The 23,088-nt window shown below is 48.7% G+C and overlaps 4 protein-coding genes across 9 annotated transcripts, besides 1 other annotated feature; 3 read left to right on the plus strand and 1 right to left on the minus strand.

Moving 5' to 3' along the window:
* The first annotated feature begins 338 nt into the window (after positions 1 to 338).
* ocm (over compensating males) lies at positions 339 to 8,926 on the plus strand. 3 transcript variants are annotated; one of them, NM_001202069.1, is made up of 6 exons: positions 339 to 512; positions 1,993 to 3,343; positions 3,403 to 4,372; positions 4,433 to 4,599; positions 4,663 to 8,570; positions 8,637 to 8,926. In NM_001202069.1, the coding sequence occupies exons 2-6, from the start codon at positions 1,994 to 1,996 to the stop codon at positions 8,767 to 8,769; spliced, it is 6,528 nt and encodes a 2,175-aa protein (NP_001188998.1). In that variant the 5' UTR covers positions 339 to 512; position 1,993; the 3' UTR covers positions 8,770 to 8,926. The 3 variants fall into 3 exon arrangements, with proteins under 3 accessions (NP_001188998.1, NP_611894.1, NP_001286831.1); NM_138050.4 differs by lacking the exon at positions 339 to 512 and adding an exon at positions 1,275 to 1,621; NM_001299902.1 differs by lacking the exon at positions 339 to 512 and having other exon boundaries at positions 1,913 to 3,343.
* Positions 8,927 to 9,133: 207 nt separating this feature from the next.
* cN-IIIB (cytosolic 5'-nucleotidase IIIB) lies at positions 9,134 to 10,663 on the plus strand. The gene has a single exon (NM_138051.4). The coding sequence runs from the start codon at positions 9,508 to 9,510 to the stop codon at positions 10,465 to 10,467; it is 960 nt and encodes a 319-aa protein (NP_611895.1). The 5' UTR covers positions 9,134 to 9,507; the 3' UTR covers positions 10,468 to 10,663.
* A 325-nt stretch (positions 10,664 to 10,988) lies between these two features.
* Positions 10,989 to 11,241: a mobile genetic element.
* A 218-nt stretch (positions 11,242 to 11,459) lies between these two features.
* Positions 11,460 to 15,823, plus strand: CG3356 (uncharacterized protein). The gene is made up of 8 exons (NM_138052.3): positions 11,460 to 12,072; positions 12,132 to 12,852; positions 12,913 to 13,324; positions 13,381 to 13,502; positions 13,561 to 14,325; positions 14,384 to 14,528; positions 14,587 to 15,286; positions 15,346 to 15,823. The coding sequence occupies exons 1-8, from the start codon at positions 11,737 to 11,739 to the stop codon at positions 15,511 to 15,513; spliced, it is 3,369 nt and encodes a 1,122-aa protein (NP_611896.1). The 5' UTR covers positions 11,460 to 11,736; the 3' UTR covers positions 15,514 to 15,823.
* Positions 15,727 to 21,839, minus strand: CG11406 (uncharacterized protein; the record flags this gene model as incomplete). 4 transcript variants are annotated; one of them, NM_001014548.2, is made up of 5 exons in its annotated part: positions 15,727 to 16,210; positions 16,371 to 16,455; positions 19,447 to 19,605; positions 19,866 to 20,438; positions 21,780 to 21,839. In NM_001014548.2, 5 exons carry the CDS (start codon positions 21,837 to 21,839, stop codon positions 15,897 to 15,899), a joined length of 1,191 nt encoding a protein of 396 aa, NP_001014548.1. In that variant the 3' UTR covers positions 15,727 to 15,896. The 4 variants fall into 4 exon arrangements, with proteins under 4 accessions (NP_001014548.1, NP_611897.2, NP_001163290.1 ...); NM_138053.4 differs by lacking the exon at positions 21,780 to 21,839 and having other exon boundaries at positions 19,866 to 20,576; NM_001169819.2 differs by lacking the exon at positions 21,780 to 21,839 and having other exon boundaries at positions 16,371 to 19,605; positions 19,866 to 20,576.
* Between the last annotated feature and the right edge of the window lie 1,249 nt (positions 21,840 to 23,088).

The raw sequence follows: 23,088 nt of genomic DNA on the forward strand, positions 1-23,088 counted from the left end.
ATTAGACAAGGCCATGTGTGCTCTTAACCTAAAACACAGCTGAAATCTATAGACCGCTTGTTTTGGGCGGGCAATCGTGGGTCAGGGGTGCAAAAAAGCGCGAAAGAAGAGTGCCGACCTTCGGATGGATAACTTGTGCGTGTGCAAAATGAAGCTCCAATATCGATCCTCATATCGCATGTCCAATGTTTGATTGTGGCTGGCTTGTCCAGATGTTCACATAAACACGTTTTTCGTGACCCAAAAATATCAGCCTGAGTTTTTTCCTACCCAAGCAGCTCTGCGTTCCATTCCGACATCCCTTGCCGCGCTGCCTATCGAACGCCATGTTGGATTTATCGCAGTGTGTTTGTCTGCCACTATTTGTGTATGTATTCGGCTATGCTTTTTCCGACGCGTTGTCAACGAGAGCAGCAGGTTAATTGTGAAAATAATTTCAAACTGTGGGGAGCACTTGCGGATTTCCAAGTGCCTGCGAACCAACAGACTCCAATTCGAGGCTCTTAGTACAGGTAAGTGGTCCCCAATAGGTGCTAATTTGCGATGCGAAAGGACATTTGCCGGCGTGCGAGATTTTGTGCTGAGTGTAAAGGGTGCTTTTGAGTGACGCATGCGATCGTGTGCACTTGTATCCATTGCGACGCCATGTTGGATTTTCTCTTTGAGGTTATTGATTAGTTTTCCACAAGGCAAAGAATTAGTCTCAAAGTAACCGTTTAGTGTGGAGAATTACAGTTAAAGTTATTGTATTGCGGATGGTAAATAGTTGGTGTAATGCGTCGATTTCGATAAAGCACAAAGGCAGGTAGAATATCGGTACTTAAAGAAGCAGCACGTACTGTACATTGGTCTTCTTTTAAATTATTTGGGCTAGTTTCAGCTTTTGGCCCAATATCATTTGCAATTAGTAGTTCTCAGAAGATAATTCTCGGAATGAGTGTTACAAAAATTCAGTTTTACAGTAAATATTTTCCTTTTTACTCTTTCTGTGCAGCATGCTTCTTTTCTATGCGCATATACATATAACACCTAGTTAACACCTATCTTCAGGTAGCTAAATTAATATCATATGTTGAGTGTGTAAAATCAGGACATTTTCCGAAGTTTTCGCCGTCTTTTTCCAACATAGTATTCGCGTAACCCAATTATCGGTAATCGGAAGAAGCACGTGTGCCACCACCTCCCTCATCATCTTGCTAAAGCAACAACAACAGCCGCTAGCCCATGCCGTTCGTTCCCGGGAAATGTCTGGAAGTAAACAGCGGCCAGGGCTCACACACGGACCCACACACTCGCAAGCATGCATGTGGCGGTGATGCTAAGTTGGAATCGGGGTTATTTTGTGATCTGATCGCAGTGCATTGCGTTCTTCTGTGTGGCAGCCGAACTTCAGTGCAACTAGGAGATGAGTTCGTCGTGGAACTGAATCACCTGGAATTTTGGCAACTGAGCGCAGTCAGCAAAAGTGCGGAAATCAAAGCAAAAATGTGTTGATGCTGCTCTTCTTAGCGCATCACATCGCGTGCTCGTTTGTTTGTGTGATGGTGCGGCAAAATGCGCTAAGCCAACAACTTAAATCGTGAACATAACGATTCTCTGACAGAAAGGCTGCTTCCAAAAAGTGCGTAGTAATTATAATTATAATAAGGGATTTAGTCACGTATTTTGCTGTAAAAGTGCAAATTGTGTTGCATGTAAAGTAAATTTTAATCCGTGTATGTATCTGCTGTTTTCGGCAAAGTGTCCCACAATTTGCAGACATAGAATTGGTCTCACTCTTAAAATGAAACCCCTTATAGTCCTTATGAATAAATCGATGTTTTTTGTGTACATTCGTCATAGATTTGTAGTGTTGTATGGGCGGCGATCTTGTTGTATTTTCCGGCCAGTGTTGGTAAACCCACAATAATTTACAGTTCAGTTAGCAATCCTGGTTCTTGAGGTTAACGTTTCCACATTGCATTAAAATTCTTTATTTCGGTTTCCTCACAGCATGACTTACGAACTGCCTCCAATCATACTAAAAGGCAAAGAACTGATAAAATACCGTCACATCAAGCGAAAATATCCTGTGTCCAAGGACTTTCTGCATAGCAACTGGTGGAATGTCGAGAGGTTCATAGTGTACGCTCTCAGTCCCCGTTGCGTCATCAGAAACTATGCCTGGCGCCGGCGGCGCACTCGCAGCGTCTGCATCATACGGCGAGTCCGCATACTGCTTTTTGATCCACGTCTCAAGCGGATGATCAAACGCCGCCTGCAGAACGTGCGCCATTGGTCCAAGGGTCTAGTAAATTACTACAAGAAGATGGGCAGAATCGAAGAGCACGAAGAGACGGAGGTGTACCGCGTAGCAGAACCTCTGGCAGCCGAGGAGCTGTCCAAGCAGATGAAGCAGCAACTGGAGCTGCTTAAAACGGGCAAGAGAAGTCTGTCGCTTATTGAAGAAACGACTGCCATTGCGGAGGTGCCGCCTAAGAAGCCTAAGCAGTTTCCTGATATCACCGAGGAAGCCAGGGTCATTAATGATAGCGATGATCGCCTGGATGCAGCACCCTCCAAGCAGGCTGCAGAACGGACACCCACCAAGTCGCCTGCACAAGTCGCCGCCTCAGAGGATGTTCCAACCCCGGCCACGCCCAGCAAGGAGCAAAGTGGCCAGACCAGCACTTGCTCCAGTGCCGAGAAGACGGACAAAGTGGAAAAGGTAGGCGGCGGCAGTAAGTTCCTGGACATGCTCATCAGTAAGGTGCGCGTTAAGAACTTCGCGCGGGAGAACAACATGCCCGCTGAACCTAGTGCGGTCACATTTTGCACATCCGAGGACGAAGGCAGCGCAGACTTCGTGGGCTTTGACGAGAGCGTTCATCAGCCGGGCATGCTGCTCACGCCGCTGGTGCCTAACAATTGCAAGACCACGGAGGGAAACTCCGCCTTCGTCAGCGAGTCACTGGATGCATACATGCGGGAGCACCATATCAATGACTCGGATTCGCAGGACGATAAGGACAAGTTGCTTGAGCCCATGGGACACGATGGCCAGGTTACTTCGCACAGCATGCCGCCGCCGATGGACATGCCAGCAGTTCCAGAGGCACTGCAGCGGTTGAGAACGGTAGCGGAGAGGCGTCAGTACTTGCAGCGTTGCAAGAACCACAAGATGGGCATCATCAACAACGAAGCCAATGTATACAGAGAGCTGCAGCGGAAGCAGCGCCAGCGAAAAGTCAAAATAGGCGCCATGCAAGCGCTTCAGGCATCCGACTCCCAAATGCCTTTTACCCGCCAGGGCTGGCAGGCAGCCAGTTATGTGGCCACCGAGCACTCCAAATACTACTATCAGGTGGGTTTTTGAAAGACACTTTTCGTTGGACTTTCGTTAACCTACTTCATGTTTTCCAGGTAATACAAGTGGATGGGGAGATGGTTCGCCTGCCGGGCGCCCAGGGCAATAATTTGAAGCGCGAGAAATCTCCTTACCTAAGTAGACTCAGTCGCAAGGAGCAGGAGGAACTGAAGTGCAGCGAGCAGTGCTTGGATGCCCGTATTCAGCAGGAACTAAAAGTAATTCCCACAAGAGTGAGCCCTCCAAGGAACCCCAAGATTCTCAACCAGTATCCGCTGCCCGCCATCTTCCGCCCCTGCCCGTTGTCCAAGAAACCGCTGCAGAGGCCGTTGGACGATGACACGGCCGCGTTGCTCCTCGCAGGTGGCAGCATGGCCGTGGTAAGCATGCCAAATGTAGAGCTTGATGTAATGCCGCAGCTGGGTCGCCCACTGGACGAAATAGCCAAGCGGTACCTGCAGCACATACTGCCCCATCATGACATAACGCGGGAGTGGGCCGAGTTTAGTGTATCTACGCTACAGGCGCCGCCCGCCACAATGAAGGATGCAGAGGAGCAGGCTTCCCAAACACCAGCTGGTCGTCGGAAGAGCTTCACCTTCGTTATTCCCTATCTCAACGACCGGAATCACATTCTCGTACGCCGCGTAGTGGATCGGTCCGAGCACCTAGACAGAAGTTTTAAAGAGGAGCCCAATAAGCTGCAAGAGTTCACTTTCCGAGAAATGCTTCCACCTCAGCCGGATGCCGAGATTGTGGCCTGCGCGGAAATGATCAGCGATATGATCAACACTGTAGCCATCAGCTGCAGCGAGAACAGTTTCATAAGCGAAGACCCGGATGCGTTGGATGCTAGTTCGGTACCCAAGTCCTCCGATCTGTGTCCCGCAAAGGAAGAGACTGGCAAGGACACGGATAAGTCAGGCGCCAAGCCAAAGAACCTGCCCAACAAGCAAAAGCGTCTGGCCAACGAACTGAGGCGATTAAATGCCACCATCATAGACGCTGCTGCTAGAAAGGCAGATGGTAAGTTGTCTTGTTACTACCTGATATAAGATATTAAATATAGATTATTTCCTTCTCTAGCTAACAAACCTTGCAGTAAAGATTACTGTCATCTGGGCTGCATATGCGCCAGCTTGGCAGGTACGGAGCTACCTGTGCGGGATCACTGCGGCAGGGCAGAGTGTGTTCTGGATTGCCGTTGCCTGAGTGCAGAGGAGAGTCGCGTCATGCGCTTGGAAGCTGCAGATGTAATACTCTCTTTACACCAGATTTTATGTGACTATAAAGTAATCCCCCGTATTTTTACACAGGGACGCGGAATTTCCAACGAAGATGCCTTCAACTTGCGTCGTAAGGCCACGGCACGACTGGCCAAGATGGAGAAGGACTTTACCTCCACACTGGTGCTCACCGACAACGAGACGCTGCTGATCAATGAGTCGCAGGGCGACAAGAAGCGACGCTGCACAAAGGCGCCGAAGCGCTATGAAGATTTCGATGACTCTATTTACGATGAGGAGGAAAAGGATGTGGTATCGCCTACAACTAGAAAGCAAAAGAAGCACGCCGCTGCTGCTGCGGCCGCCGCAGCAGCCGCTGCTGCAGCCGCTGCAGCTAGTGCAAAGATATCGGCTCCTGCTCTAAGCGAACCGTGCTTTGTAAAGGACACGGACCTGGCCAAGCTGAAGCATTGCTTTGTAGGACTACGACGGCTGTCGAATGTAGAGAATTTGGCCACGTTCTGCATGACCCACCAGCTATATAAGTGCTTCTGTGGCGGTGACTCTCCAGATGGCAAGCCTGTGGTTATCGAGAAGGATCAGTGGAACGCACCAGTGACGCACTTTAATCCAGATCTGGCCGTCAGGGCGCACTACAGCTTCGAGCGTCCGCCGGAGGAGACTTCAACAAAGAAGAAAGGAAAGGAAAAGAAGCCCAAACATAAGCTGGAGTCAAAATCGAGCAATGACGTTGCTGATCAAAAACCACAGACTCAAGCAGTGGAGACCCTTCCGCTCAAGACTGAATCCAAACAAGAACCGCCACCAGCTAATTCCCTGTTCAAAGATGAGTCCCCTCTCAAAAGGTCCAATGAGTTGAATAAGATATTCAACTACTTCCGTTCGCGTCCAGATGTCTGCCGGCGAGCTATTTCCATTCCCAAGAACTCTTACCAGCGCCTAAACCAAAGACGGGCAGATCGAGTGCGTCACCAAATAGCTCGCGAGGAGAGTTTAAAAACGAATGAGATGCTTAAGATGCGCATTCAGGGTGCGGTAGTCTACTATCGCAAGGAAATCGATCGGCAACGAAAGCGAGAGCTGAGCAAAAAGCCTGTGATAGAAGTGCGGAATGAATCCGATGCAAGTGATGCTAGCGTGCGTCAAAAGAAGATTGAAACACCCGCCGAGGGGCCGACTCCTGGCAAGCGCATTAAACTGAAAGCGGATGAGCCCCCAGCCCAAGAGAAGAAGGCCCATATGCTGGACATTCAGGTGCCTCGCATCGCCGCGTGTTATTCCCTTAATACCGCTTCGGTGGATGTTCTTGCACCTGATATGGCAAAGGAAGCAACTACATCTGCTGCTGCCACGGGATCGACACATGGTTCCACCGATACGAATTCCGCCAATGTCTGCACCTTCTACAACGATGTGGTCAAGAACATGAACACCCTGGTTAGCAAAAAGATGCAGGATATTGATCTGGCGCTTCAGCGTGAGAGCAAAATAATCCCGTCGCCCAACGAAGAGATTCTTTGCATCATCAAGTGGACGAATTTTCTTGCTGCCTTTGAATCTGGTTTCGTATTTATTTGGGACGTTCAAATGAAAACTCACAACTTTCTGGCGGCTACCACGACCAATTTGATGCCCTCTGTGTGCGGCGCAATTGCAGTTGTAAACACCAAGTTCGCCCCGGATCCCCAGGCACTGCCCTTGATGGCTCGAATGCTAATGAATTCCATGCGGAATGAAAAGACCAACCGTCTTGCCGTTGTGATGCAGGGCAGGCAGAGTTTCTGGCTAGTCAAGGGCTTTCTGCGACATATGCAAGGCAATGCCTGCACAAAGCCCACGCCCATGACTCATCCGCTGCTCACCAAGAAGATCAATGTGCTGTGCTCGCTGCTGGTGAAGCAGCGCGTGCGGGAAAACGAGAAGAAGACGCTGGGTGACGGCAGCGGTGCACCCTATGAAGTCTTGGCAGGAGATGTTTCGCCTCAAACCTCGCTACTAATGAAGAACCGCTCACGGGATCTCAAACGAAAGTCTCAGGCCGATGAAAGGCTGCTACCCAGTGGGCCTTCAATGACAAAGTCTTCCAAACCATCGGCTGGAGGTTATCCTATAGCTGCGTCAGTGGCAACGTCTACAACGTCAGCTTTTGCTTCAAGCTCCGGAAAATCTACTCCTGTTTGCACTGCCAAGACCAACTCCGCCTCTACTAAAAACAAAAGCAGCGCCACCGGAATCCGTAGCAATATCGAGTTCAGAAAGGTTAACCACAATGATGTCGATGAATTGCAAATACCCGAGCTGCATCAGACCGACCACCGCTGGGTGGTGCTCGACATCTTTGATGACTTTTCTCACATCTTCGTGCCCTCCTTTAGTGATATGATCTCGCTGACCAGGATTCACAGCGTAATGCAGGTGGCCGAGGAGAGGCAGAAGGTGGTGAAGCTTCAGTTCTTTCCCAATGCGCCGTACGATGCCTTCGTGACGCCGTCGTCCAAGAAGAAGATCTACTTTGGACCGCTGAGTCTGGACATGCCGCCGCCGGTCCTGGTGCTACTACAAAGTGTCGATAGGAAGATGATGTTGCGCGAGGTCTACCAGCGCGAGCACTCCATTCCTGTACAACGCCATCGCCGAAGCATGGCTTTCTGGGTGCTGCAGATTAACGGACAAGTGCACTTTGAGATCGATACCGAGTCGACGGCTAAGCTGGCAGCGCAACAGAAAAATGCCATTGGAACTCCTCCCGGTCTAAATGTGTTGAAAATTCCGTCGCAGCTGTCCGTGGAAATAGAAAAGAATCAAGATGAGGTGCCACCGGTGGTGGTAATCGATAGTGATGAGGAAGATGATGACGGAGAGAGGCAATTGGTAATCGACGAGCAGGATGATGAGCAGGCAGAGACGGACGTTAAGCAGGAAGTGGAGCGCACAGGCTTCACCATTCAAACTTTGCCTTCCAGTGGCGCCCTGCAAATAACGATCTCAGATTCAGCAGAGACATCCTCACATCCTGCCAAAGATGTTAACACCTGCCACTTCAGTGGTGGCTTCATGCCGTTCATTGCAAACGTGCCCGCAAAGTTTGGGGAAACGGCTCCCACCACCCAATTCCTGACACCCCAGGTCCAGGTAACCACATCTCAAAGTGGTCCGGAAACACTCACGTCCAGTTCCTCTTCGCACTTGCCAGCATCCAAAAGTGCATACCCCAAAATCAACGAGTCATTGCAGGAGTTATTCAGCAGTGGAGTCCCTCCTGGAGGCATCACGATCACCAAAGTTGACAGCCAAGAGAAAACATTGCCAAACGAAACCGTCCAGGTTGTCAAGAACAAGAAGAGCATCGCTATTACCGGGATACATAAACAAGTAACCAAGGCGGCGTCATCAACGGCCACAGTTACGGCAGCCCGAGCGCCGGTAGTCAAACCACAATCGACTTCGGTTTCGAAAGTAGCACCTCCTATAAGACCCGGTGCAACAACACAACCGAAAACTTTGGTTAGGCTTTATCCAAAACCAGCACTCGCTGCCGGACGGAAATCACTGCCTGCAAACGCCAAGACCCCAGTAGCGACGCCACGACAATCCCAGCCAGTGGCCTGTGATAAGCCGCCATTAGTATCTGGCTCCACATTGCCCGCGTTGGTTGAGCCATCCGCTCGAAAGTCTCTGCCCTCGAAGCCTCTAGCTGCTGGGGAGCACCTGCGCCCACGACAATCTCTACCAGCAAAGGTGACCGCTAATCCTCCTGCAGCTGCTCGTCCGGATGCGGCTTCAACTTCGGCCCAAAATCTCACCAACGTATCTAAAGCTCAGTTGGCAAAAGAGGAGATCTGCTACGGCATCATGGTCGCCAAGGACTTGCCACGTTTCCGCGCCAAGGTGGAGGGCTCTGACTTCATGATCAAGATACCTGAGCATGGCGTGTTTCGCTTCAAAACATTCGGATTAGCCGCTAGTTTTCTCAGTCGGTGAGTGTGCGCAGCGTCCTTCTAAGAAACGGAAGCTTATTAATGAATCCGTCGATTTACTTGCAGGCATGTGGCGAAGGATCCTAAATTGAAGCAGTTTTTGCCTGCCGAGTGGAAGTTCCATCCCTTGGAGCAGTTCAATAAACAGGTGCCATCTAGGAGTCAGCAGTCCCCTGCTGCCATCGTAATCGAAGATTGAGCTGATTTTTCATCTCATTTCTTGGATACGGTTACATATTAAATATGTAATCTGTTTAGTTATATCTAGAAATAGACTTGTCTGTTATTATGATTTTCAGCCATGCGAAATGGCATTCTATTAAGTTGTGTATCATAAAAAATTACTATCTTTAATGATGTATAGCATTATTTCATTATCACGCCGCATGAGTTTAAGTCTTCGTAAGCTTTAGCTAAAAACTATTACATTTAAATACATGAAAGCAACATACATTTACGGTTATTATTACATTTTGGTGGGAGAAAAAATGAAGAAAGCGCATTTCAAATTTGCCGCTCTTGCCAGCTGATTGCCCGTTTCATTTCCCAACCGTTTCGCATGCGAACAGCTGCTTGGCATGTTACACGGGCAGTGAGGAAAAAGTCGTTTAAACTAAATCCATTGTTGTTTACACAGCGCTTTAACTAAATTTTGGACACAGTCTATATCAATAAAAGCTTGTCACGGCGGAGCTTCGATAGCCAGCTGATAACTGCGAGTGCTGCAACAAGACCAACAAAGTTGGCAAAATACTCCTCCAAGGTCAGCCTTAGATATAGAGCCAACAGCACAGGTGATCGGCATAAATCGCTTGCCTAAACAATTTGCAAATATCGTTGGTATCGATCGCGGTGATCTATTCGCACAGAGTGCAGACACTCTGTCACTGTGATCAGGGGAAGACCTCTCAGCTGCTGGACGAGAAGACTGCTCAAAATGGGCTTTGACGAGAAGCGTGAGCCCACCGGCGGCAGACTGCGACTGCAGGACATTCCGGCCCTCACCCAGGACCACTGCCGCATGCGGGATCCGGCGGAGGTGGAGCGCATCATCAACGAGTTCGTCATCGGCGGACCAGAGCGCATGCAAATCGTCTCCGACTTCGACTACACCATCACCAAGCAGCGCACGGAGGATGGAGGAGCAGTGCCCTCCAGTTTCGGGATCTTCAACGCCTGCCAGTCGCTGCCGGAAAACTTTAAGGCGGAGACGGACAAGCTGTACCACAAGTACCGGCCCATTGAGATCGATCCCCACATGCCCATCGCCGAGAAGGTGCAGTACATGATCGAGTGGTGGACCAAGTCTGGCGAACTGACCAGCGGCTTCCCCTTCGACCAGTCGGAAATAGATCAGATAGCCAGCAAGTACACGCATGCGCTACGTGACCGCACCCACGAGTTCTTTGCGGACCTCCAGCGCTTGGGCATTCCCACGCTTGTCTTCTCCGCCGGGCTGGGCAACTCGGTGGTCTCGGTTCTTCGCCAGGCCAACGTTTTGCATCCGAACGTGAAGGTAGTCTCGAACTTTCTTCAGTTCCGGGATGGCCTTCTAGATGGCTTTCAGCAGCCGATGATACACACCTTCAACAAGAACGAAACGGTGCTAAATGAGACCAGCGAGTATTACGACTTGGTGCACACCAGGGACCACATCATAGTCATGGGCGACTCAATTGGTGATGCAGACATGGCCTCCGGGGTGCCTGCCTCCTCACACATCATGAAAATCGGCTTCCTCTTCGACCACGTAGAAGCCAACATGAAGAAGTACATGGACACCTTTGACATAGTGCTCGTCGATGACCAGACCATGGACGTGCCCAGGACCCTGCTCTCCCTCATCGAGAAGCAACACAAGCTGAACCTGGAGGCCCCCAAGCAGAGCTCCCTATAATTCCCGCAGGGAGTTCACGAATTCACTCTGAAATGTACTCGTGCCGCTTCTGCTCTCTCATTAGCAGGCTAGTTGCTGACCGGAACACAACAGAAGCTACTAATTAGGTGGTTAGGCTTAAACATTCTACTCATCTTAACGAATGAATGTATACTTCATGGACACAAATTATATTAAAGACAACTTTGTGCATTGCAAATGAAATTGGTGGTGCTTGGGTCAGTTGATAGTTTTACCAGGAAAAAGCGCTTAGTAAAGGCATTTATTAGACGAATTAAGCGATAACACATATGGTTTAATCAGGAATTACATTGTAAAGATATAGCAAATTGATTCCATGTTGTTATTTAATTAAAAAAAGTCACTCTTGTCAATCAATTTGTATTAAGCAAATATTTTAAACGGCACTTCATTTTTCAGAGGTCCTCGAATTTTATTGTCACGCTCAGAACAACAGTTTTTTTTTTATAACATTTAAATTAAACGACTACTGAGACAAGTCTATTAATAAGTATAAATAAAACAAGAAAGAATGCTATAGTCGAGCTTTTCGCCTATCAAATACCCGTTAGTCACCCAGTGTGAATGCAAACGCGAAATTTCATAATTTTTCTGGAATATCGATAGATATTGGGGAATAAAATGGGAGAAAATTTAAAATTTTTTACAAAGTGTGGGTGCGATTGGTTTTGCGGCTTTAGGGCGTTAGAGTTGGACAAAAAGTTTTTTTGCAAATCGATAAAAATTTACACGACTAATAAAATTATGAGAAAATATCCATGCTCTACGAGTAACGGGTATAATTAATTATTTCAAAGTGTTATTGTCATTTTAAGTTACTGATTTTCTCTGAAAACGTAAGTTACTGATTTTCTCTGAAACGTACTGAAATTTTCGAAGCGGTTATTCACGAAACGGGAATCTGGAACGCGCCGTCGACTAGGGATGGAGAGCCTGCCAGTCATTCCAGGCCAGTGCTGGGCCAGCTGTCGATAACTTGCTATCGAAATACGCAAGAGAAATATACAAATCATTGGCAAATTGGGATTTACGCATTTCAAATTCGATCGTATCGGCAGGAAACGCGTGTAAAATAGTCAATTTCCGATCGGGGAGCAAGTGTAGCACAGCCACCGCGGAATCGCAGCATTTCGACCGACGCCGCAGCCAGGCGAAGAATGCGGAGGAGCGTCGACTGAGCAAGTGGAACCAAAGGGCTGGTGGATTTAGTTCGATCTGGGCACAAAATCGAAACAAAAGCGCAGCGTCATGTTCGGATTCGACGGCGAGTACCGCCGCAGGCCTGTGCAAAGTCTGGGCGGAGCCTCGCACACCTGCGACCGGGACACTGTGATCCGGAAGGCGGCCCTGGAGCGCCAGAAGCGCAACGAGCTGCGCCAGAAGGAGAACGGGGCAGTGGTCCTGCAGTCTTACGCCCGCTCATTCATCCACCGCCAGCGGCGCAAGCGGGCGGAACGGGAAGTTTTCGACATCTACCTAATGGGCCACAAGGATGGCATCGTGGAGGACGAGAGCCTTACCTTCCTCTTGCGGCGCCTCAACTTCTTCTACAGCATCCGGGAGGCCAAGGACAGCGAGCGACTGGTAGGGACCTTCTGGTGCGCCCTTTATAACTCTCTAATGCTGTTCTAAATCCCCCACAGATCGAAGTTTGTCAGCAGATCCTTCGCCAGCCCGCTCGTCTGCTTCAGCATTCCTCCCCTGACTCATTGTGGCTTCTGAGACTGTGCAAGCTGCTGGACACTTGCCTGCTACAGCTTAGCCTGTCGCACACGGCCCAAGCCATTCCCCTACGCATGCTGGAAACATTTACCACCGTATCCTCTGTCCAGCAATATATGAAGGATGAGGCTGTGTTGTTTCAGTATATGGAGCGCGTCTTTGGCTTCCTGATTGCCCGCAATTACTTTGTGCGGCTGCGACGGCTGCTGGACGACAAGTGTCCGCCGCTGGACGGAGAGACCCTGCATGCCCCGAGTCCGCTGGCTGAGGCACTGCTTCAGTTGTTGCTACGTCCCCTGGAAGTTGCCAAAAGGGCATCCGCGGGCGGCCAGATGTCCTCTATGTCGATGGCGGTTTGCCGGAACTTCACTCGAGACATCTTGGCCACGCCGCACACGGATCCTCTGCGATACTTTGTGCTACCCTGCTTTGCCCTGAATGTGGACTTCCCATTTGACTTGTTAATGCGTTCGCTCTACGACGCACTTGAGTCAGCTGGACCAGCAGAATCGGACAGCACGTCCAGCCGGCGCAGCTTTCTCTTCTACGGTGTAGAAACAGGCCACAAGACTACGCGGATGGACTCGATTTTCTCGTCGTTTCTGCTCAACTCCCTCATGGTTCTCGATCGTAGGCAATTGGGTAAGAGCAAAGAATTTCCTTGTGACCATAAGCCATCAGTAATTTGTTTTTCTCTGTTAGCCACCCTGCATCAGAGCCCGCTGCTAGTGATCTACGTCCGCCTCATTGCCGAAATGATGCCCAACATTCTGCAGCTGCCCAAGTCAACGCTTCGCGGCCATGCTAATGCCCCACATCGTCACAGGGACGGCGATGACGATTCCGAGGAATCGGAGGATGAGGATGAAGAGCTGCCAGCGGCTCGAACCCTGGACTACGATATGGAACAGACTTGCCGGACTAGCGGTGAACTGAGTGTCAAAGAGCGCGAGTGTCTGCTGGAGTCCATTGCCATACTGAACGAAACGGAGCGGGTGGACTTTATTGTCCAGCAGCTAGATCCGCACATTGAGAACACTCACCTCATCTATGCGCTATGCGAGATCTGTCACAATCTGATGATATACAACAAGCATGCGGTCTTCGAGTACAAGTGAGATGCCCATCCACAATATTCCTTTGCAATATCTAATCCATAGTCTCGTCTAGACTACTCTATACGTTGGCTTTTACTCCGAAATTCATACGGGCTGTGTGGTTTAAGTTGGCTGCAGAGTCCACTCAACTAGGTTTCTCAGCTCCACTAACCCTTATTTCCAAGGGTGTTGTCCGTGAGTAGCATTTAAAGCCAGCTGATTAGAAAATTACTAAAGAGTGTTCTTCACGCAGCCAAACATCAAGGAGTGGATCGAACTATTCCTCTTTTGGCCACTTTCTGCATGCTGTTTGGCCGCCTGCTGCCCACGCTGCATGATGTTGAGTTCGTGGAGAACAAGTTGCTGCTGCAGGTCCATAGCACCATCAACCACGTGCGACTGATGCCATTTTCCATAGCGGAAATTATACAAATGTCTAAGACGCTAAAGGACATCAGTATGGGCCTAGTGGAACTGGCTTTTCCGGAGACCCGTAGCAATCTGGCCAACTACCGCAAGGTCCTGGGTCACACGGAGGCCGACGACAAGAAGTTGCGGCACCAGAAACAAATCTGGGCCAACCTGCTCAATGTGGTCGTCTTTGTGCTCAACCAGATCCACACTCGCGACCTGCGCTTAGGGTTCTGTCCGGAGGATCACTGGACCGTCACCAGGCTAGACTTACCACTGGATAGGCCCACAGATCTTCCGCTGACCCATAGCAGTCGTCTTAGGGGCATTCGACCCTTTCAGCCGATTCGAGACTTTACTCGGGAGGACTTCGAGAACGGTCCACCCATGTCCACGAAACAGATCCGCTCGATAACCATTTTGCGGGAGATCCCCTTTGTGGTACCCTTCAACAAGCGGGTTAGCATTCTGCAGAGCTTGGTTGCTGCCAGCAAGATGCGGGTGCAGGGCAATATGCAAGCCTTTCTCCAAGGGCCCTCCGTTCTGATCACTGTCAGGCGGTCGCATCTTTACGAGGACGCATACGACAAGTTACGTCCGGATAATGGTAGGTGTCATCGCTGCGATTTTTTGTACACCATTTATGATTAATCTTTCACTTTTAGAGCCGGATCTGCGCTTTAAGTTCCGTATACAGTTTGTTTCCTCGCTCGGACTCGATGAGGCAGGCATCGATGGTGGTGGAGTTTTTCGCGAGTTTCTTTCGGAACTAATTAAAACTGCCTTTGATCCCAACCGTGGATTCTTTATGTGAGTATTATTGAGATAAACAAGTCATTTTAATAATGTACTCGACTTCCCTATGCAGGGTAACCACGGACAACAAGCTTTATCCCAATCCAAATGTCGCCGATCTGTTCGAAGACTATGAGAAACACTACTATTTCATTGGCCGCATCCTGGGCAAGTCCATATATGAAAACCTTTTGGTCGAACTTCCATTGGCCGAGTTCTTCCTAACCAAGCTGGCTGGCAAATACTCCGATGTGGACATCCACCAGTTGGCCTCCTTGGACCCGGAGCTCTACCGCAATCTACTTTACTTGAAGGACTACTCGGGCGATGTAAGTGAACTAAACTTGGACTTCACCGTGGCGAGCAGTTCGCTGGGTCAGACGCAGATTGTGGAGTTAAAGCCTCAGGGCCAGAGCATTCCCGTGACGAACTCAAACCGCATTGAGTACCTGCAATTGATTGCCGACTACAAGCTTAACGTGCAGATACGTCGTCACTGCAACGCCTTCCGAAAGGGTCTATCCAACGTCCTGCCCATCGAATGGCTGTACATGTTCAGCAATAAGGAGCTGCAAATACTCATCTCGGGTGCCGAGATACCCATTGACCTGGAGGATCTAAAGAAGCACTGTGAATACGGCGGTGAATTCTCTCCAGAGCACCCCTCGATTGTGACATTCTGGGAGGTTTTGGAAGGTTTCGATGATATGCAGCGCCGGCAGCTGCTAAAATTTGTCACCAGCTGCTCGAGGCCACCGTTGTTGGGCTTTAAGGTGGGTATTTAATCGCATTTTAAGCAAACATGTGTTACCTCTTTGAATTTCCATAATAGGACCTGGACCCACCTTTCTTTATCCAAAACACGGGAGATATGGAACGTCTGCCCACGGCCAGCACCTGCACGAATCTGCTAAAACTTCCGCCCTTCAAAACCGTAGAACAAATGCGCGAAAAGCTGCTCTATGCCATACAGTCTGGCGCTGGCTTTGAACTAAGCTAAGCACTAAGCTGTCACTTCCCAAAAACCAATCTCCGAAAACATATCGATGACCACAGATGACTACCAAACCCCATACAATTCACCCACCTGGCAGAGCGAATAGATCGCAGGACGGCAAGTTGACAGGCAGGAAAACTATTCCAGTTAATCTATTACCAATGTACATTTGATTACCGCAATTGCTTAGTGTAAAGTATCAAGCTTAAGAGGTCTGTTTATCCACGTTTTCTTTGTTTTTCGTATTACAAAACATAAATGTAAATCAATGCGATCTAAGAATATTTAAATAAAGGGCAAGCGTTGTCAGTCCACGTTTGGTGGAACTTATTCCTGTTTCCTCGTTCCGTCGGAGTCCCACGCGTAGCCACGAATTTTCAGTTGCCTTAAAGCGCCGCCAATGCCATGTCCAGCTGCCAGGCCTGTTGAATAATGCGCTGAAAGACCACTTGGGGCGCCGAGGAGGCGAACAGAAAGTCAATGTGATTATAGCCCGGCACCTGATACATCTGCGTGACGCTGTTCCGCAGCTCCCTGACCAGGCGCTGCACATCCGCCAGGCTGGACAGCGTGTCCCGGCTGCCGTGGAAGATCTGCAGCTGCAGGCGTACATTGGCCAACTGATACGAGGGGGGCGTGGTCCGGCCATATCGCAGCGTATTCAGCCGGGGGGAGCGGTAGTCGTACTGCTGGAATTTGCCTGCGGACGATGATGCGACTCATTTAATGCGCACCACACTTGAATGTGATGCACAGAGAAAATAGTTTCTCTCTTTACAGATTGAAACATTTTGGAAAGGTTTTAGGTTGATCCATACTAATGTAAGAAACTCTGATTTCTCGCAGTGCATCCGACTTACCGCTATTGATGAGCTGCCCGAAGTGCTGCAGCTGGCCCCGCGAAATGCCCGCCGGCGTCGTTTCCAGGATGCGTGGCAAGATGCTCTGGCAACGGAAGAGAAGGCAGGCCATTTTGTTAGGCATAAGCTGCCGCCGAATCGCTTAAATTTTATGAGCAACCGCCGGAAACAGGACCTCCATCTCCACCCCGCCTGACCACTCATGTGTGTATCGGTGTGTGTTCAGGCTGCTATTTCCGTTTCATTGCGACACAAAGCATATGCGGAAGTGCACACAAGCACACTCGCTCACACTCGCACTCACACTCATACACGCCCACTCACACATGAGCGGGCACAGGAGCGAGGACTCGGGCCAAAGGCCAAGAGGTCCTTGCTTTGATTCTGCAATGGAGGAGGCGCTGCCTGAATTTATATTGCGGCTATTTGTTTCGAAATTAGCTGCTCGCACTCGCTCACTCGCCGCATTCTCAGCCTCTGATTAAGGTAAGTGCACTGAGCTTTTCAGTTTTGTATCGAGATTGATATTGATATTGCCACGGGCCACTGATTGAAATGGCCGACGGATTTGAAAAGGCGGCTGAGAGAGGTCTCAATAAAGTCCTTTTCTAAGGAAATACCAATACCAACTGACTCACACAGTGGAGTCAATGGGCCGTGGCATGTTTCCCATATCGAATGGGAAATGAGTTGAGGAAAGTTATCTTCAATTAAAATTACTGTGTGCTCAGGAATGTATCTTTTTACTTACTAAATTAACACTTTAAAAATGTAATGCTTTAATGAATAATCTCCCCGATTGCAATTGTAAATAGTATTATTTGTGCCTTCTAAATGTAAAACCTAACGTTGAGAAATAAAAAGCTGATTGTAAATTAAATGGGACTGAAGAGCTTCATCAGTTTAATTGGGGAGTTTTGCATGCGGAAATTCCGTTTAAATCCGAAAAGCGTTGTTTAAACAGAGTGTCTGAAAAAATGAGCGAACTTTTTTCCGTTGTTGGCCACTTTTTGCGACCCCTCAGTTATAGCATTTTATGTAAATCGGCCGACTTTAAAATGCCATGACAAGCCATTGAAACGTTGCATGCGTCCTGCGGCGACACATTTTTTGTTTTGATGTTTATTTGATTTTCCGCCTGGCCGTTGCATTTCGCATTTCCCATTTTCCTTTTTGCAGCCACCAGCCAGCAACTTGTGGCAAATACTGGCAATTTTGTGCCGCCAGCTTGTTTGTGTTTCCCGAGTTTTTCTTTTGCCATCCCATCCCTTGCATTTATTTTTCTTACATCTCGAATTTTGTATTTTTTTGCACTTCAGCTGCAATCTTATTCGACGCAGTGCAGTTTTTCCAAGAGTGTTGAACTTTGGGGGTCGTGGGCGTGGGCGAGGGCGTGGGAGGCCGCCGGGTTACTAAATATGCACAAATATTTATTCGGACCTCCATCTGTGGTGGTGGTGCGGCATGTTCGGCAGTTGTCGCAAGTATCGCCTCGCTCCATTTGCTCAAGCTCGGCGTCTTTCATGTATTTGCTTAACAATTTTCCGCTGCCGGATCTGGTTTGTTGACTTTTCGTGGAGGTTATGACTCCGCCAAGTATCTGTGACTCTCGAGTCAAGTGGCAGTAGCTCGGGGAATTTGTTTTCTGAGTTAAACAGTCGCATCGGAAACAATAGTTCGCAAATACCAGTTTTGGCAACTAGTTTTTTGGGGTGAAGAGTTCACTATATAGACACACTTTTTTGCTTCAACGAGTCAAGTTGATACCGATGAGTACTAAATTCAATGGGCTAATCACTTAACATAAGTTTTTTAATCCACAGCTTAATCCCCTTAGTCTTAACTGAACTTTTTTTTGCCATGCTTATTTAAAATGCATTTAAAAGGGTGTGCCACGCCTCCACTCCTCACTTATCCTTTGGATTATTCAACGCCTGAAATGCTTATTTATGGCCGCATATGTGAAAAGATTCGAGCACTGTATGCGCGGCAACTTCCTAACCCTTATTTGTGCTCTTCAGGCAACTAAAAAAAAATCCAAATCCAGCTTTGCATCGCAGTGTCCAGGGCCGCAGCCAATTGGCCAAAGCGCCACTTTAATAACTTACAAGCGCCACTTGGCACCGAGGTCCGACCCCGATTCCGAATCCGACCCCCCTATATTCCGGCCAACCAACAAAAACACACCAACTAACTCAGCTCGGATGCGGATGGTAAGCCTTTTGAGCACGCGCCCCGAAAACACTCCGAACACACAGATAAGCCATAAAGTTGCTTCCTTCGTTGCACGCTCGCGATTTATTTGCCATATTTCACGGCAAAACAAAATTTAAATGTACCGTGTGCGCGGGAAACAAAAAGTGTTCAAGGCACCGTGGCGTATACGTAATGTGTGTTATACTCTAGTTAGCCGCCAGCTGGAGCGGCGTTTTCGGTGGGGCAGAGGGGGGAAAGTTTGGAGCACCTTTCGGTTGCACATTATGGTGGGCATTTCGGATTCTCCAGAGTCTATGCGGAAATACTCTAAATATTAAAATTTAACATACGGTTAGGAAATAAGCGATCTATTTTTATAGGCACTTATTTGGTTAATCACATAAAGAACCTACTGGTGTGCAGTTGCTAAACTAATTTAAAGGTATTTTGATATATTTCGTGTATTCAAATAATCTGGATACACAAACTTGACTCGTACGCACGCACCAATTAACCCGCTCAGTTGGGCATTTATCACCCCTTCGTAATCCCCTTTTATCCGCATCCACAATAGTTGTGGACCGGCTGGCCACCAGGAAGCTCTGCCCGGCAGGAGCAGCTCGTTTACGCATTTAAATTCAAATAACTTTTATTACCGAAACTAAGGCCTCCGCCCTTCCTCATTCGGCCCTCGATAGTACGTATGTTTGTCTGTTTCCGGGAGTTTCAGGGAAGTGGCCTTGAGGGGTGGGGGGATGGTAGGTGAGAGGCGGGAGGTGGTCCCACTCCAGAGTGCAATAAAAACTTTTGCATACAAGAGGAAAAAAGTTTCGGGCGCTTTGTTGGCTAAATTATGGCCCGCATATATAATCGTACTCACACGATCCAATGGATAGTCGCTGAAGCCCACATAGACGGAGGTGAAGAGGGTGCAGAGGGCGTAGGTGGGCCGGGAGGCGGTGCAGAAGAACTGGCCGCCCACCTGGGTCAGCGCCGACGCCGGGAGAAGTTCGTGGAGGCCAAGTTTGTTCAGCAGCAGCTGCACGGAGAAAATGCCACCAGTTTTAGTTTCAGTTGAACTTTGAGCTATGTTATTTGCAATTAAAATCAGAATCATGCTTATCCTTTAAATCTAAATGTAATATGTCCTATTTTCCTACAGCTTTCAACTGTCACTTTCCACTCTTTTTTGCTAGTGTAGCTTAGAACTAAGACAAATGCTAATCTTCTCTAGCAAACTGCGTACTTCCCGAGTGACAAGAGCTTATCACGCGCGCAGCACGCGTCAAGTATACGCACCGTGGCCATGGAGCTGTCGCTGGCCAGCAGCCGCAGTGGCGGACTGCTCAGGTGCTGGAGGAATGCCACCGGAGCCAACAGGGCGGCATTGGCGAACCGCGCATTGTACTCCGGCCGCTGCGAGAGCAGCACCAGGAGAACGGTGGTGCCCTGCGAGTGCCCGACGTAGTGCAGCTGGCGGCGATTCGTCCTCGCCAGCACGTAATCCACGATGGCGGGCAGGTCGTAGATGCCAATCTCGTGCCAGCTGAATCGCCAGAAGCGGGCGTCACTTGTCTGGAGCGTGCGGTGCCCGCGGGAATGGGTGGTGCCCCTGGCGTTCGCCAGCCAGACGTCAAAGCAGCGGGCATGAAGCTCCAGCGCCAGGGATCTGCCCCTTCCGCCCGACACGAAGTCCCCGGCGGATCCGAGGAGGCCGTGCATCAGGAGGAAGGGGCGCAGCTGTTGGGGGCACCAACGGTTTTGGGGAGCGGGAATGCGGTGCAGGCTCAGCCGGTAGCCATCGGCGGTCTCTATGCGGTGCACTTGGCACTGGAGCTGTTGGCGCTGCACCGCCTGGCACACTGAGTCTGACTAAACCAGGACAGTGGACCACTATCACCACCACCACCACTATCTCTGCGTAGAACTCCCATCCGCGACTCATGCTGCTCGACGTGGAGGGCAGGCTTTAAGACATGACTGTTGCCACGAGACGTGCGAACGGATACTGCGGCTTTCGGGGCATCGCGTTGGGTTTTTGTGTTTGCGTATACGCAACGTGGGCCGCGATGGGAGGTGGGGCAGGTGGGGAAGGCACTCTGAATGGAGCTTTAAATAAACACATTTCCACCTTTTGTTGACTGGCAATCGATGTGACTGCGCAGGTGGCCTAGAAACGCTAAGATATGCAGTTTTCGCAGTAGCTACTATTTTTCAACAACTAAATCAATTTTTTTTTTAAACTTTCGGCTTATTAAGCTAATAGCAAGAAGATATGGCTAAGAAACTGGCGTACAATTACTAATTTGATATTAATTACGTAATCAAGACAACTATAGTTAGAGTGATTGAGCTGAGCTCAATCGAATTATCCAGACCTAATTGAAATGAAACTCAAGCTGGATGGTGTTAATTTTGAGCACTTGATCAAATTACCTGCTTGGGATTCCCGTGCCCCAATTAGCTGGATTAATTTACTTGCAACTTTCCACCGATTTGCCGCCATATATGTGCATATAGTTTCCATGCCAGCGATGCGCTGATGAGGGCCAAACCGCAGGCTGCTGCACAATGCATCTGAATGCGGAGACGAAATCAAATATGCACCGACGTTTGAGAACATCATGTACATATAATGAGCGACTGACCGACTGACTGTATGACTGCATGACTGCATGACCGAATGTTTGAGTGACTGGCAGCGGACAGCAGATGTGGGGCAGCCTATGCCAGTTACAATCCGAATGGCCAGGACGTGTTGAAAATGCAATCGTGCTAATTAAAGCGACCGCGACACAGGGCGTGTGAAATTATTATGAAGCGTAGATGCAGCTGCGAAGTCCGTGGAAATGATACGGATAGCATCGAGTGGTTTCTGTGGCCAGAAATTGCAATATTAGAGCGAAGAGGTCCACTATTTAAAAGAGGGCAGCGCCATTCGAACTCTTCAGTCTGCAGCTCCTTGATATGAACAGCATTCCCAAACTTCAGCAGAAACCGCAAAACTTTTTGAGTCCTGTTCAAATGGATCGCATCACATATTAAGTGACTTAAGCTACGAAGTTGCGGACTCTGACTTATGGAAATTCATTTTAGCTCGAAAAAGAAAGGAAATTGCTGGCAAATGAAAATAAAATCAAGGGGAGAAGCTTCAGCTCAGTAAATATGATTCAAGGACACTTGGCTGGCTGTGGAATCCCTTTGGCCACTTACTCTCGTGCAGAGGGAATCTCTGGCCACCTCCTCCTCGGGCTCCTCCTCCTCGGGAGCCATTTGAAAAAGCGATTTTAATACTTTCTCGCACAAAGCTACTTAAAGTTTGCCCTGCTTGGCGCTTAATTCGTTTTCGTTTCGTTCCTTTTGTCAACAGCTAACAAAACAAGCCAAAAAAATAGAAATAAAAGTTTTTGTAAATTGAGTTAAGTTAATTTTTCTTTGTTTTAGCCGAGTTCTTGGCTTTTTTCGGCAGCGCGAAGTTTGCGCTTTGGTTTGCCTAATAAATGTGCGTGCAAACAAAGGGCCACAATGCACGAGCGCGAGCGGGAGGGCACTAGTGGATAGACAGTTGTTGCGACAGCCAAAGGATAAAGGATAATGACAGCCATTAGTATTAAGTGCACGCTGGCTACTTTGGATCCTCCCCCGATGTAGCACTTTTTTCCTGATTCCCTCCTTCCCTCCTTCCCGTTTTCCCATCCCCCGCTCATTAAAGTTGTTAAGTACTTGGCGTAAATGTGGCTTTTCGAGGGGCCCGTGGGCTGTGAGCCGGAGTTCCCGAAGGACTTCGTGGGGGACAGGGAAGGGGAGGTCCTGAATGGGCCCACCATTAAAGTTAATTTAAGTGCGCCCTAAGCGCTTTAGCCCGAAAACTAAGGGGCGCTGAACTGAAAGTAGCAATGGAAAAACAATACAATATCTGCATATTTATTTTTAAACCAATGCAAACCAAGGAAACATATTCAATCACTCTTATGCTCTGACACAACGGACTCACCACATTTTTGACTTTGTGCATTGTTTTTTTCCCAAACAAAAACCACATCTAGAGCTCCACTTTCATTTCATGCCAAAGCACAAAAGCCTTTCGAACAATTCATTGCACAATGAGTGACATCAGGTGAAAATATGGGGAGTGAATGGGGCATTCAGTCGTCGGAAATGTTTCTTGTGCATATTCTGATTTTTGGTCAAGCCAAGTTCTTAAAATGCTCTATAAATACTTCACTTTTTCTAGCTCTCTCTCTTTCATTTTGCGCGCTGAGTGGATGCACATTTTGGCTATCTTAAAGATGCAAATGCAGAAACGGCAATGCGAGAGTTTTTTTGATGCAAGCTGAATGAAAAAGAGATAACTCGAATTTAACATGTGCCCGAAGTAAACTGAGTTACGTTTTGATTTGATCCCTGTCGAAATGAAATGTGATATAATAAAAGGAACTTTATGTAGAATGCACATGCATTTTCGCACTAACTCGGTATTTTCTTAAGCTAGGGTATCTGTTATTCGCTACTGCGAGTCCCT

This window comes from Drosophila melanogaster, chromosome 2R (genome assembly GCF_000001215.4).
Source record: "Drosophila melanogaster chromosome 2R".
NCBI classification, from domain to species: Eukaryota; Metazoa; Arthropoda; class Insecta; order Diptera; family Drosophilidae; genus Drosophila; species Drosophila melanogaster.